The following is a 13,902-nucleotide window of genomic DNA, read 5'->3' on the forward strand; positions in this document are numbered from 1 at the left end:
TATTATACTAGGCTGTCACAAAGTCCCTACGGCCAAGTATCTGGTGTTCTTAAGACGTGGCAATGGCATATATAGAGACCAAAAGTATCACATAGAATGATTGGTACATAGTGACAGTGCTAAGGGCAGATATGAGGGTGCGGATGGTAAATTTAAAATACTCGGATTTTAGAGGCAGTCGAGGTTGTTGTTGCCCCGCGATAGCTTGGTATGGGGTGGACAAACAGGGGGCTCAGTGGGGCAAGAAACACTTTACCCGAAATTGTTGAAACAGGGGTGCAAATAGGATTTCCAAAGATTATATGAGTCCGAGGTATTGCCGAGAAAACGTGGAGAAACCTCTTAGAATGTTTGAAATTGAAGGCTGCAGTAATAGAGATGTACAAGCTGAGTAAGGGCTGAGAAAAAAGATCAAACCAGTCTCAATCACTCCATATAGCGGACCATTAAGTTTAATATGGAACTTCAAAATTGTTAACCGCATCCATGAGATGAATAAATTATCATCAAAAATATAGAAGCATATAAAGTAAGGCTTTGACGCAGGTACATACGCTTTTGGCCAGTCGGCTTGGACTTGATATTAAACGGATACGAGTACGAGTAATAATCAGGATATAGTTAGTTACCTTGTTGCAACTTACTCTATAGTTATTTATAGTGTGTTGCAACAAGCTTATTAGCTCCTAAAATATCTCGAAATACCTCGAAATACCGCTAAGGTGTGTAGTGGTTAGAAATATATTATTCCCACCCACTCGCGTAAGCTACATGTAGTTATAGAACTACAGCTTGGTCAAAATCACTCTCAGTCCAGCCCCACTCCTCGAATAAACTCATTCTGCAACCATCCCCGAGTGAATTAATGCCCAGAAACGCAGAGTTGGCTTTGCCTAGCCATTGTATGTAACAGTTGAACCATGTTGTTTCGGTCCCCACTTTTTCCGGTTGGGGATCAACAATGTTAGTCTGTTTCAAAGAGACCTCATATGAAACAACGAAATCAAATCTGTTTTATGTCTTAGATGCACGTCCAAAATTTTAACATCTTCAGACGGAGAAATTATAGATTGGTGGGGTGGAATGATCCGGTTCATTTTCCCTTCCCCTTAACTGGGTCATTACCAAGACTTAATTCTTAATCTTGAATATTTAAACATATAAAGCTGCTCTCCCCATCCAATGCTTGATTCCTCCACACTTGATCAACTGCCTATATTCATCATGTCTCTCAGAAACCTCGCTATCCTCGCCGTCCTCGGCCTCGTCAATGCCCAAGATCAGATCGGATTCGGTCCTCACTTCTCCCTCGGCCCTACGTCATCATGGATCCGTGAAGCAAACACAACACTTGTTCTCCCTGAGGTGCCAAGCCCACAGAAGGACCGTCTTGCCCTGTGGCCCGGTATGGGAACAAGCGGTGGTGATTTGATTCAGGCTCTTGCTGTTTCTTTCTCCGACCCTGCCGCGTGAGTGATATAAGCACAAATACAAGCATAATTCATAACTGACCCCAGTAGAAACTGTGGTGCAAAGTCTGGACAATGGTGCACATGGGCCAGTACCCTCCAAGACACCCAGCTGGGCGGAAAGCAGGTCCCTGCCGATGCTGGTGATAAGATTACAATGCATTGTAAATTTTGATTTACTGGGACGCATGAACATGCGCTGACTATTCTATAGACAAGTACAACGATGATACCAGCAAGTTTGACCAGACTGTCTCCATCAACGGAGAGGTTGTGTCGACTCTTTCAACTAGTAAGTTCTCGGTCTAATGATAATCCTAGTCTCCAACTGACAATCCTTTCTAGGCTCTGGCCAGGCACAGGGCTGGGGTACCGCTGTCGAATGCCAGGACGATTCCTGCAAGAGCACTACTGCTGCACACGGTGAGATTGCGTTTATATTTCCAAGTCATCAAACACATGTTAATTATTGTAGAATACCTCGACACTACCATTATCCTGGATGCCGCCGATTCCTCCTTCAGTGACACTCTGGCTATCGACGAGGCCACTTCTTCCGGTCTGAAGACATCCGACAACGGAAAGACCTGGACTGTGTCTAGCATCAAGATTCAGTCTCACACCTACAACCTGTAAACAATCTCAACCTATGTATGTACTCTAGAAGAAAATTTTGTGCAGGCCACAACTTAGATCAGAACCTTATGGTGCTGACCGAGGAATCTCTCAATCTTTCCCTGCCTGCGTGACTTCTATCATCGATGAAAAGACTGGAGTGATCGCTAAGTACTATAATTATTGAATGTTGGTCGGTCGGTTGATCACGGGTTCCCTTCGTGAACACCACAAAGCTCTGTATACACTTTCGTCAACATGGCGTGATAAGAGGCACCCTTTGTCAGCGAAAAAATTTTAATAGCTCTATAAAACTTGGCTTTCTACAACTCTCTGCTCAATTCATCATGGATCTCGCATTACACCATCCATTCCGACATAATCCCTTTCAACAAAGAAGAAACAGAACATCAGAGTGGTAGCGAGGATGACGGCAACGAGTAAGATGGCAATAGGCGGTAGATTGTGACGGGAAGCTTCAGAAATCACAACGATAAATCTTCACAGTAATACAGAAGGGTAACGCGGAGAGATCCACAATGTCCTATACGTATTGAAGAGGGGAACGCGCAAGGCAGTATGCTCTAAGGCATACGGGTCTATTTGGCACTCGTAGTTCAGCTGCATACTCAACTTTGCATATAAAGGAACTTAGGTGCACTGCCCAAGAAGTGGATTCAGAGAGGGGTAGGAGTCTGTATTCTCAATCTGTGTCTATCTACTACTTGTAACCTCATAACCCGACGGTTACATAACAAACTCATAAAAAATAAGAAAGAGGAGGGGAGCTCAATGCGTAGTGGAGAGCCTATCTCCGCACTACAATATTTAGTATTAACCACTTAGTGTTATGGAGCTTCATACGCTTTATATAGAGAATTCGCAATCTGCAGTATGGTCAATGCAGTGCTAGCCCGTGATATCATTAGTTAGAAATATGCCGAAGAGGAACTGAGCTAATTGGTTAGTAAATAGGAAGTGAGAGAAATTTAACTGTGAAGTAAGAGAGTGTCTTATCATATAGATCTGAGATGATGAGACGCTCAGTAGCTTGATGGCTTCACTAATCTAGGACTGGTGAATATTTGGTCTATAAAATGAAGATCTAGACATTAAGGTAAAATCTTCCCCACAAGTAACCAAAAGGGCCTACAAAGGTTCTATGGGACTATGCCAACAGGTACCTAATGGTGAGCCGTGGGGAAAGCACCACGAAGTCAGGACCTCGGTGGTAGCCTGTAAAGTCAAACCTCTAGCCCAGAGCGCTTCTTCGCTATGTCAACTGGTCGTTTGCTCTGTGTTGTCTCGTCCTAGAGTCACCCCAACAATTTTCATCACATCAAACAGCTTTTATGACAACGGTCACTTTCTCTCCCATCATCTCCTCCCACCATCCCATCTAACCACGATCCCATCCAACCATCATCTGATCCCTCCACAAGCAATTCACAACTTCTTTCAACATTAAAGTGCCCCACATGCCGGGCCCTATCTTCCTAGCTGCCTCTGCGTCATACCAGCGCTACCTCCAGGATGGTGTGACTGGCAACCTCGTTCTCTCAGTATACGAGCAGGTGAATACATATTGCTTGAGGCACTTAACCAACCTTCCAAAAATTCTTTGAAATTAACGGCCGAAATCAATGCTGAAATAGACACCTGACGGAGACATAATCGTTGGCCCAGGAGAGGTCTTCTGTCGCCTGCCTGGCTGCGCAAACGTTCAAGTGAGTCTATGAACGATTCTTACTACGATATCAAACCATCGCTAATGCATAGATTACAGGTTCCGCTATCCGAAACCAGAAACCTACATTCTCACCTCCGCGGTCATGGAGTTCTGGTCGCCTGGACTCTATCGGCCCGTATCAGCCAGCGCACCAAGGACGCTATTGTGGCTTTGTACGAGTCCCTCTTTGCTGGCTTATAGGAAGTAAGTGGACGCGACGATGGCCAGAACAATGAAGAGCGCAGTGATGAACGGCATCAGGATGTCAACGATGGCGAGGATGATGTGCACTGAACGTTGATGACAACAACCTTCATACACAGGCATAATCGCAGCCCTTCTTCATATCTTTTAATTCTCAGCTACATAAAGTGACATTGATACAATTACGACATTTCATTTACCTCTCATATCGTAGAGCAAGTGCCATGGGCCTTGCTATGGCTTATGCTAAAGTATTCATATGCATATAGACTTAGTTGGTGAACAGCGAGGTGCAGCCAAGGTATAAAAGGAGTTGAAAGAGAAGAAAGAAATGCCCGGATTGATATATGGCGCGGCAATCTGAAAGGGAGGGCGTTTGTTTCTGGGGAGGCCAGCAGCAGGTGAAGTCCACAATGTAATTTGATTCAATTTCAAGCTCCTGTGTGCCTACTTGGAGATACCTGCCAGTGCCAGGCGAATATATAACCTCTGGTGAGGTCAACTCTTATAATCAAGTGGGAATATAACCAAGAGTGATTAGCCTAAGTGAGTGGTAAATCTGAAGTCGAAATGACCCAAGTCTACAGCCAGAGAATTCTCAATATGTCTGCTCTAACGCGAATAGTGAAATGGCTGCCAACTTCGCTACCTGACTCTCTAAGTCTGACTCATATTTGGGGTATAAAACTCACATTGGGAGGTCAACATACCAAGAGGGGCGTGCAAGGTCCAAGCAACTATTCCAAAAGGTGGTAGTGAGGTACGAGAGGAAATATACAGTCTTGACTGGCTTGAGAGCCTATAATAGGAAGCTACCCAGGCAGACACAGGCTTCCTTTCCCATACGCTATTCTTGCTTCCTCCTCAACAGCCAAGTGATCTCAATCCCATTTCTTCTAAATCACCCCACTGAACCCAACCAACTGCAATCAACTGGTACCCGGTCAAACTATCAACATGCCCAATCCTACAGGGTCCGTATTTTTGCATTCACGTGCGGCGTATCAACTCTACCTCCAACATGTTGAATAACTGCTCATTAATATAATAACAGATCCCCCTTTCGAACCCCAGGTCCCTCCGTTTTCACACCTGCATGTACAGTATTACGGTGATCCAAATCCCATCGGGGCGTCTTGGCCAGGGCGTTTAAGATGCCATAGGGGGAACATTTAATATATCTTTCATCCATTGCTCCCAAAGGCCCCCGAGGGATGCTCTGCAGACAAGACATAATGAGAATTGAAAAATGGAGGGAATGATTCCATTGATCTGTCGCGGAATGAGTTGAAGCGGAGCGCATTAACTGGGGAGATCGAGAAGATATCACCTAGTTGGGAGCCTAGGTCTGCCTAGTTGGTCAACTACTGTAAGCTGAAGCTACATAGACTTCAGAAATACCAAAAATGGTCTACAAAAATCCCAAGAAATTATTCGAATGGGTAATTGGGAAGTGGAAGAAGCCGCATACAGCCAGGACTCGCTTACTGGTCCACAGATGGGAAGGCACCTGAGCACGTCCAATGCTCTTTCCCTGTGGTGTTGTCCCTTTTTCTTCCTCACCGGAGTGACCTATCATTTCTTCAACTTCATTGTATCCAACCAACCAATAACTGGTTTAACCAAAATGTCGACCTGTGTTGGCCCCGTGTCCCTGCGTTCGTGTGGGTCTCACGACCGCTGCATCAACGAAGGAGGCGCTGGGAAGCTGAGTCTCCCAATCTACCAGCAGGTGAGTACATCTCAATCAACGAGATTGGTCCAACCTTTGCAATACATCTGAACGACTGAATCAATTGCTAATCAATCAAATTAATATTGCAATAGATCCAAAACGGCGAGATCGTCCTTCGCTATACTACCACCCACCTCAAGTATACCTCATATACCACGAGTGAGGAGGTATAAATTAATTGGGATAACCCCCTTGTTCAAAGCACAGAAGCTTTAGGCTGCTGATTGTTAAATCTAAAGCTGGGAGAGGAAGCGCCAGCTCCATTGTCTACCAAGGGGAAATATTTTGCAGAATTGCAAACCGGGAGGACTACTATATGGTCGGTCTACCTAGAACTTCCATCCACTAAATCCTTGATCAATTGTTAACTCGTTAACCACAGATTCCTTTTGGTCCAACCAATACCTCTCATTCTCCGTATCTGCCGCCTTCGAACATATCCTCTGACCCTCGGGAGTGTCTAGCGTAGGGTCAACAGGATGTCCCCATATCCTGATCCGGCTCCCCTATATTTCTCTATCGCACAGTTACTGTGACAGACCTGGCCTCAGCAGGCCATTTTGCTGAGATTTTGTCGGATATTTACTGGTCTACGTTCTCAGCCCTCGATTTCCATCAAACGAATTTGATAAATCTCGAAACGAGATTTAAGGACAAGAATCAGTCTAGCTCCAACGAGAATAGGGGGAGGAAACGCAAGTCAATTGTCATGCTACTGTTGTTGCACGGCGTTTCTCAAAGAAAAACAGCGAAATGAGGATTCGATGATAACTTTGATAACCGTGCAAAAGGTCAATACTGACATCTTGTAAGGTATTCCCCTGCAGCAGAAATCGCATGGCCAGTTTCCTACTATATGAAATTCACCTTCAACAAAGGGGATGGAGAGGTCTTGAAGGCAAAGGTCCCTGTGTCGCTGCGCTGCATGACCTATCTGACGTCCTGGAACTGCACCGCCTGGTGTCCATAACCTGGCCAGCTACCCACAACCCCCCTAAGGACCTCGACACGAATTTCTTGGATCAATTTGGGGCTCCCAACATGAACCGATTCCTTTTACTCTATATCATCATGGGTCGTGACGAAAAGAAGATCTTTTCTGAGTTTGAAGATGAGGAGCGGAAAGAACTCATTGCAAAGATTATAAGTCAGGACCCCAGACTAGTTAACCTCCCTCGTGCAAAGCTTTTCGGCCTTTGGTTCTCAGACATCAAGAACCTTCCGGACTTTGCAAACTTCCTTCGGAAGGATATTTGTGTTTTCAACTGGAGGTCTGGGATATTAAGTGATCAATCAATCAACCAATCAAAGTTCAATTAACCTGTTGCAGCCTAACTATTTGCGTATGACCATGTAGGTGTTTAATCCAACTGAAGCAGGAACTCAGTCCAAACGCCGGGTTGGAGCCACATAGTGCTCCCAGAGAGTATACAGATACCCATCGTAAAGTGTGTGGAATCATCCCATTCCTGTAACCCGTAAACCCCACAAGCCCCTCTCCCTTAGCGCGCTCAGGGCTCTTGTGAACATTGCTTTTTGCCTCTCGGTTCCAACATTTATTTCCACGGATCGCGCAAATGTATAACGTCAGTTTGATGAATGTAAGACATGCCAAGGATCCTCGATCCCCAGATTTCACAAATACGATGATCCCTATAGTATTGAGTACGAATTATATGTCGCGGATCTCTCTGCTCCGTCTTGGCCTTGCCCATTACCCCGCATCCCTTATTGATCATGCAGGCTCTGTATGTTGTGAGAAAGGCTCAAAATGAACTACATACCAGCCGCCTGCCGCTTCCACGGCGGATTCATGACGCCGGATGAAGTTGGATGTATAAAGGAAATCAGATGCATAAATTGGAGTATAAATGTTGACGTTATTCTAGTGAGGACCCCCAAATCTCATGTATAGTCCCATTTAGTTTGTTAGGATTTATTAATTTAAAATATGCTCTAAGAATCAGAAGCTGCTTCCATGTAGCTAAAGTCGAGTACATCTGGAGCCGATCGCAGTGTTGCATTGGGTTTGGGTGTTGAAATCCCATCTTTGTATGTCGCATTGGAGGAGTTGAAAACCAATCAGTTTGTGTTGCAAGGGCTGTGAGTCGCTCGGGCTTGGAGTCGTCATTGGCACGGGGGCCTCGTTCAATCGCGATCGTTCTTCTCTAAAATGAGCAACACAGCCTTGTCGCCGTGTCCCTTTACATAGTCTATAAGTTCCTCGGTGACAACTTTCACCAAGCCCTCCGCCACCAACTTCTCAACCTCGGCCTGGAACCCTCCAGACACCCAGATCTCTTGCAGAATCGTTGAGACAACAACACCCTTATTCTTAGCGACCCGCACAAGTTCGCGCAAAGCCGGGTCTGGCTTAACATGGCCAAGAGTGAAAGTTCCCACGCAGGACACGAGATCGTAGGTTCCGTCGGTCTTATTGATCGGTCGGTTCATGTCTGCCACTGTGAGATCTCGATAGATGCCAGTCTTCTTCGCAACGGAAAGCATGGCGGGAGATAGATCAATGCCATCGATCGCTTTGGCCTTGGCCATTGAAAGAGCCACTCCCACCAATCCTGTCCCACAACCGGCATCCAGTATCACGCTGTTTGTGGCGCCGTTGGAGAGTCCGTATTTGATGGCGGCTTGAGCGACAAGCACAGGAGCAACGTAGTTTTGAGCACTGTCTCCGACCTCTTCGTCGTATGAGGCTGCCCATTTCTCGTATAAAGCCATGCAATCTTCGGTGCTGCCACTGGCGCGGGCCTGGCTGAGGTACAATTCGGTAGAGGAGCTCGAGGCCTTGGCCTGGATTGGGGTTGGGGCCAACATTGTGAAGGATTGAGGTGGGTTGCTGAAGCAGGGGCTTTGGTAAATGGTCTAGGAGATTGGGATATTGTTGTTTTCGTGTCAAGGTTTCTTGGTAATTTCTAGCCTAAGAAGTTAGAATTGAGTGAATAGCCTGTTCCCAACACTGCGCCAACGCCATTCTTATAGGAGTTGCCAGCTGAATGGCATTGCGGATATCGTTGGACATTAGCCCCAGGGTTATGGCGTGATGCGGGGTTATTACCGAATGGACCCAAAAGAGTGAAGTTGCGACGATCGATGATGTCGGTGGAATATTGTTTCAGGCGCGGTGAGCCTGGGCCTGGGCACAATGCATGTTCCTGCGCTAGGTATGTACCCCTCTAAGCTGTTGCCTTGCTCCCGAGGGAATGAAAACACTTCTATTTTATTCAATCAATTCCCGCAGAATGAAGACACGAAGCCTGGTTTGAAGCAGCACCCATCGTGTCGACTTGAGGCTCTGTCTTTAGTCGCACGCAAAGACCGGAAAATCAATTGAGTGAATTATGTCTCACGGGCCTTGTTTTCTCTTTAGAATACACTTTCCCACCAGTCTTCCGATGGCAAGGAGACTTTTACTTGGCCAATCATCCGGTCTGGTCTGACCATGCTACCTGTTCTCATCCAGATATCCCCGGTCAATCAAGATTAGATTGACGTGGAGGGGCCCCACCTGGCTTCCCACTAAAGTGACGATCTATTTCCCAGATAGGTTTGGCTCTATCTTAGCCTGAATCTGTTCCAAGGCCCAGTGGAGAAATGGGGCACCTAGCCGTAGAGTAATCAACCCCATTTTCTTGTCCGTGCTCTTTGCATGCACCAATGCATCATTTCCTGGTGGTGATTGGACATTGCGTTTTCCAGTAGGTTCCGAGGGCGGCATTGCGTCCCGTTCAACCCAATAGAAATGAATCCCAGATGCGAAGTGGGAGAGAGAAAAATAATTTGCCGCGGTATCCAGCGATTCATTGATGGTCAGTCACGGTTCCATTCTGTCGGACTCCGTAGGTCCTATTTGTGCATGTGCAGATCACGTAGATATTTTTTGTTTTCTATGTGACCGATATTGAGGCTTCGTGATACCTTCCTGTTCGGGAACCTCGCTTTCTCTTTATCCCTCAGTGGAAGTCTGGATGGAGGTGGTAGGGAGAGAACATTGTATATCGAGGTTATGTAAATACCAGCATGTCAGAGCGTGTGACTGGATATTGAACAGAGATAGTTGACGACCACCAGGGTTTCGGGCGGGAAAGCACAGAAGAATCGAGACATTGTAGGTGTGGTGTGTAGTAAACGCAAGCGAGGGCATTTCTAAATTAACAAAACACGAAGTCCAAGATATCGTGATTTGTGCCTTGTATGTCAGGCCACCCAGGAATTAAGTAAATACAACAACGAACCTTCTAACTTGCTCTTTCCACAAACAGTTATCTTCAACAACTACCTCTAGTTCCTCAAATATTTTACCCGTGAGACGCCGTCTTATAGCTAGACACTATACAACTACACTGATCGAGGATGAATCTACGATGAACGCCACGGGGATTCTATTCCTCCAGACCATGCGTTTAGTCCATCGAGTCAAGATGAATTTCGATATGACAGCATCGAAGGTATTACCGCTTGTCTGTCCCGTCGTCAACATCGTCCCTAACGTCTGCTGTAGGAACATTCTGAGACCACCTTTCCAATGTCTGCGTCAACCAATCGACAACAACTAGGACTTGATGGACCCGAACGACTCGAGCTACGACCTGGTTAGGGGCACAAAATACTTCGAGAGGACAGTCCGATCAGTCAAATTCTACTTTTGCTGCAGGTGATATACGGGGCGGTTTTGGAAATGCCTCGAACTTTCTTGTCGCCCTGTCCCAAATCGTTTAGCGATCTTCGATCGCCACTCTTGCCCCTTTCATATCCTCTTCCAGTCCATAACTCGAAGGTACAAATAGGAAACGAGAAGGATCGAGATCGTTTCGCATCTGTGCAAGATTTTCGAAATTGCCGCAGGTTCTTCCATCCAACCTCAGCTTAGATGATGGAACCAAGGCTCCGATACCGAGTTTACAGCGTTCTTCAAGCTCGGTCTGGCCTTTTCCCACTCAACCTTCCAGTGGGCTTGGACCCGAGCCCCTGGAGATATCAACCCATCCTGGACACATCGCTATGGCTGCGCATCCCGTTCCTGGCAGTACCGCCAAGTACACATTGTTCGGCAGAAGGAACCATGTTTTCGCGTCCAAGAGTAGGAACTGCCGACTATGTTTGACTTACACCTAAGGCTTAATGTTCTGCGCCCCGGAACACAGCACTATTCCCCCAGAAGTCCCCCCTCCAGCAGACTTGAGAAATCATAACTTTCTTTGCTAAATCGGCTGAAGGTGTGCTCTCAGTTGATTCCTTTGCAGATGCCAGTACCGAGTAGCATCACAGGTGAGTGGTTGACTGTTGCTTCTTCTCTAATCCCGTGCCTATATACCTGTCACACATCCGATATGAACAATGTCCATCCAAGATCGGTAGTAATTCAGTCGTGCTAACCTGATAAGTAGCAAGCATTGACTAGCTGAAACCGGCCACTTCCGCGGCTATCATATAGTCCGCCCGCAAACCAACACGAGTATGAAATCCTGGTCACTTACAACGGCAGCAGCCCTGACAATCTCGATCAACAATCATTCAGGAGCGTTCTTGGGAGAGGTTCTATGCAAATTGCTATACCAGCACGATGTAGATTGAATCACCAATGACATTGAACACTGTCACTAATCGTGGTATTTGTTAAACAGGAAATTGGAGAACCGAGACATGTCACCAGATTTATGCACATCAGTACAACCATGTACTTGAGATATATCATAATATGAAGTGCCCTGGACATCAATGAAGACCTCGTTGAGTAAAATGGTCTATGTCCGCTTGACCAAATTATCTGCAGATTTTCTAATTTTTGTTATGGTCTCTTTGCCTACCTAGGGGTCAAATGTTCCGATATGCTGAGTTGAGTGTGGTGTCGGTGATCAAGGCCTTAGCGATGGGCGACGCGGACAACACAGCACCATTAGATGAAACTTAGTATTTGCCGTCCACACCTGTCCACTTGCCCATGGTGCCGCTCTAGAAGTCACCGCTAACCACCAACGGAGCGATTTCAATGCTTTCAAATGTGGCACCCGTGTCGTAAACTTGCACACCATTCACTCCGCTGGTATAGGTGTCATCCGTGAGGCTGATCTTGGCCTTACTCATGTCATCGATGAAAAGTTCGAGTGCCCTATCTATAGCCTGCACTTTGACGTGGTGAGTATTGTTGGATGCCACATCAGCAGGCCACCTACCGAGCTGCATCCAGCTCTTGCTCGCCCGGCCGAGGAAAGCGCTTCCGGTGGCATCAAGACCTGCATAGTAGCCTTTGTAGGCATTTGCGCCAATACTACGGTTAAACACACGGAAGAGAAGGCCCGCATTACCAGAGGTCGATGGTGGCGTTATATCGGCATCGAAGATGGAGTTTCCAAAGTTAGTGTTCACAGGGCCTTGGTGCTGAGAGATTTACTTCCAACTAATACATTAGAGGATGCGTCGGAAGAGCCACCGGGAGTCCTCCATTGCGCCATGGACCCGCTGGAAAAGTCATCGCTGCAGGCCATGTTGTTGAGGATGGGTGTCTATGTTGGTACTGAGGTAGGAGACATCAATGCCGTAGTGGTAGTCCTGGTGGACGATGGAGGGGTAGGAGGGGGCAGAACGTAACTTGCGCCAGACGAGAGGCAATTTAAAGACACCTCGGGGATTTGGATGGGTACGGGTACTGTGCCGTGGCTGTAACCCCAGACGGCAGCGTCGAAGGTCATGACGTCCTGTCGGGCAAGGCCAAATGAAGACGGACAGCTCGGTGGTAAGGGGTCTATTACAAGCGCTGAGCACATGGTGCCGTCGCCTAGTTTTCCCCAATCCTGAGTTAGACTGGTCTTGAGGGCGGTCTGGCATGTCTGCGATAAGAAATCGCGCTTTCCGCCACCGTCTACGGCGAGCTTCGCCTCGGGCTTAGTGGTGATGAATACATGGCGACAGATATACTATTTAGGATCCATGGCCAGTAGATGGCCGCAACAGCCCATAATTTCCGGAAAACCAAATGTTAAGGAGGACAGAAAAGTGGTTGCATCTTCTACGATAGCCGGAGACAGTGGCATTTCCTTGGCTATCACGATGTATAACGTGTGTCCTTTTCTGTAGGATCCCGGGTAACGCTGTCTCCAATGAAAGCCACACATGGATGTAGAGTTGATAGCGACAGACCTCTCGAACACGGCGGTGACATTTTCATAGGGCACAGCGAGGATATTACTGCCGTGCATGAGGAATTCACCATAGTCTTGTGTAGATGGGAGTTGAGATAGGCATTCATTGTAGCAGGCATAATAAGGATTGAAGAGACAGAAATTGTATACGAGTAAATGAGATGTGTCGTCGGTGATATAGACGAGGTTTTCCACGATGCTTACGCTGTATAACAGAAGGAATCGAGCTACCAACGAGAATCAAGCGTGGCAACTTGATCTAGACTTTGTGATTCATGTTTCTCTGTCCTTCCCCTCCCCCCTGACTCATGTAGATTCAACTCACTATTCATTATTATAGACTATAGTGGTACCTGAGGAAGGTGAATTGGCCACAGCCGGTCCAGCCTTAGATCTTTTGTTAAACACATCAACTTCCTGCTTTTGAGGTAGTGCGATTCTGCCAGTGCCAAACATCCATTTCCATCGTTAACTTTGTAAGTGTTATGTGGCCGATCAGCCCGAGACTAGGGGCGAAAGTCTGGTATAGTTCCTAACGGTAAACACGCGTTTGGGTATCAAGGTCGAACATTTCCTTTAAGATCTGACATCCCTATATACGTGAGGCTCTTAAAGCAGTTTTATAGGAGTGTTTTATGTTCATAAGAGATGTCTCAACATATTTCCGACGAAATCGCGATCCCATTTTTGATCTTCATCCAGCTTTCTTTCCTAGGTATGTATGTATACTTGTCATCATTATTTCTCTTTCTCCGCCAAAAAGCAAAAAACATACAACAGTGAGGATTCGCTGGTGGTCACCCACCCAACTACTAACTCACCGGCGTGTGGCTTAAGTACGGCTGAGCGGACGGGAAGCCCTGTTTTCCACACCCTATGGTCGTATGTATTAAGTTACATATTAGAAAGGTCTATATAGTAAAGTAGATTTAGGATTAGTTGGGAATCTACTATCGCGTGGCCGGGTGATAAGGGTAAGTACGCTATAGGTATTGA

General features: G+C 46.5%; 5 protein-coding genes across 5 annotated transcripts; 3 read left to right on the forward strand and 2 right to left on the reverse strand.

Moving 5' to 3' along the window:
- Positions 1–1,224: 1,224 nt before the first annotated feature.
- On the forward strand, positions 1,225–2,105 carry N7537_012007 (uncharacterized protein; the record flags this gene model as incomplete). Its single annotated transcript, XM_056903061.1, has 5 exons — positions 1,225–1,469; positions 1,521–1,633; positions 1,684–1,761; positions 1,815–1,892; positions 1,945–2,105. The coding sequence occupies 5 exons, from the start codon at positions 1,225–1,227 to the stop codon at positions 2,103–2,105; spliced, it is 675 nt and encodes a 224-aa protein (XP_056748348.1).
- A 1,457-nt stretch (positions 2,106–3,562) lies between these two features.
- Positions 3,563–4,014, forward strand: N7537_012008 (uncharacterized protein; the record flags this gene model as incomplete). Its single annotated transcript, XM_056903062.1, has 3 exons — positions 3,563–3,658; positions 3,740–3,811; positions 3,871–4,014. 3 exons carry the CDS (start codon positions 3,563–3,565, stop codon positions 4,012–4,014), a joined length of 312 nt encoding a protein of 103 aa, XP_056748349.1.
- Positions 4,015–5,644: 1,630 nt separating this feature from the next.
- Positions 5,645–5,925, forward strand: N7537_012009 (uncharacterized protein; the record flags this gene model as incomplete). The annotated part of the gene is made up of 2 exons (XM_056903063.1): positions 5,645–5,749; positions 5,845–5,925. The coding sequence occupies 2 exons, from the start codon at positions 5,645–5,647 to the stop codon at positions 5,923–5,925; spliced, it is 186 nt and encodes a 61-aa protein (XP_056748350.1).
- A 1,975-nt stretch (positions 5,926–7,900) lies between these two features.
- Positions 7,901–8,584, reverse strand: N7537_012010 (class I SAM-dependent DNA methyltransferase; the record flags this gene model as incomplete). Its single annotated transcript, XM_056903064.1, has 1 exon — positions 7,901–8,584. The coding sequence occupies one exon, from the start codon at positions 8,582–8,584 to the stop codon at positions 7,901–7,903; it is 684 nt and encodes a 227-aa protein (XP_056748351.1).
- Positions 8,585–11,719: 3,135 nt separating this feature from the next.
- N7537_012011 (uncharacterized protein) lies at positions 11,720–12,252 on the reverse strand (the record flags this gene model as incomplete). Its single annotated transcript, XM_056903065.1, has 2 exons — positions 11,720–12,145; positions 12,172–12,252. The coding sequence occupies 2 exons, from the start codon at positions 12,250–12,252 to the stop codon at positions 11,720–11,722; spliced, it is 507 nt and encodes a 168-aa protein (XP_056748352.1).
- Positions 12,253–13,902: the final 1,650 nt, after the last annotated feature.

The sequence above is a fragment of the Penicillium hordei genome, assembly GCF_028827395.1.
Source record: "Penicillium hordei strain IBT 12815 chromosome Unknown utg000006l_segment0_segment0, whole genome shotgun sequence".
Lineage (NCBI taxonomy): Eukaryota > Fungi > Ascomycota > Eurotiomycetes > Eurotiales > Aspergillaceae > Penicillium > Penicillium hordei.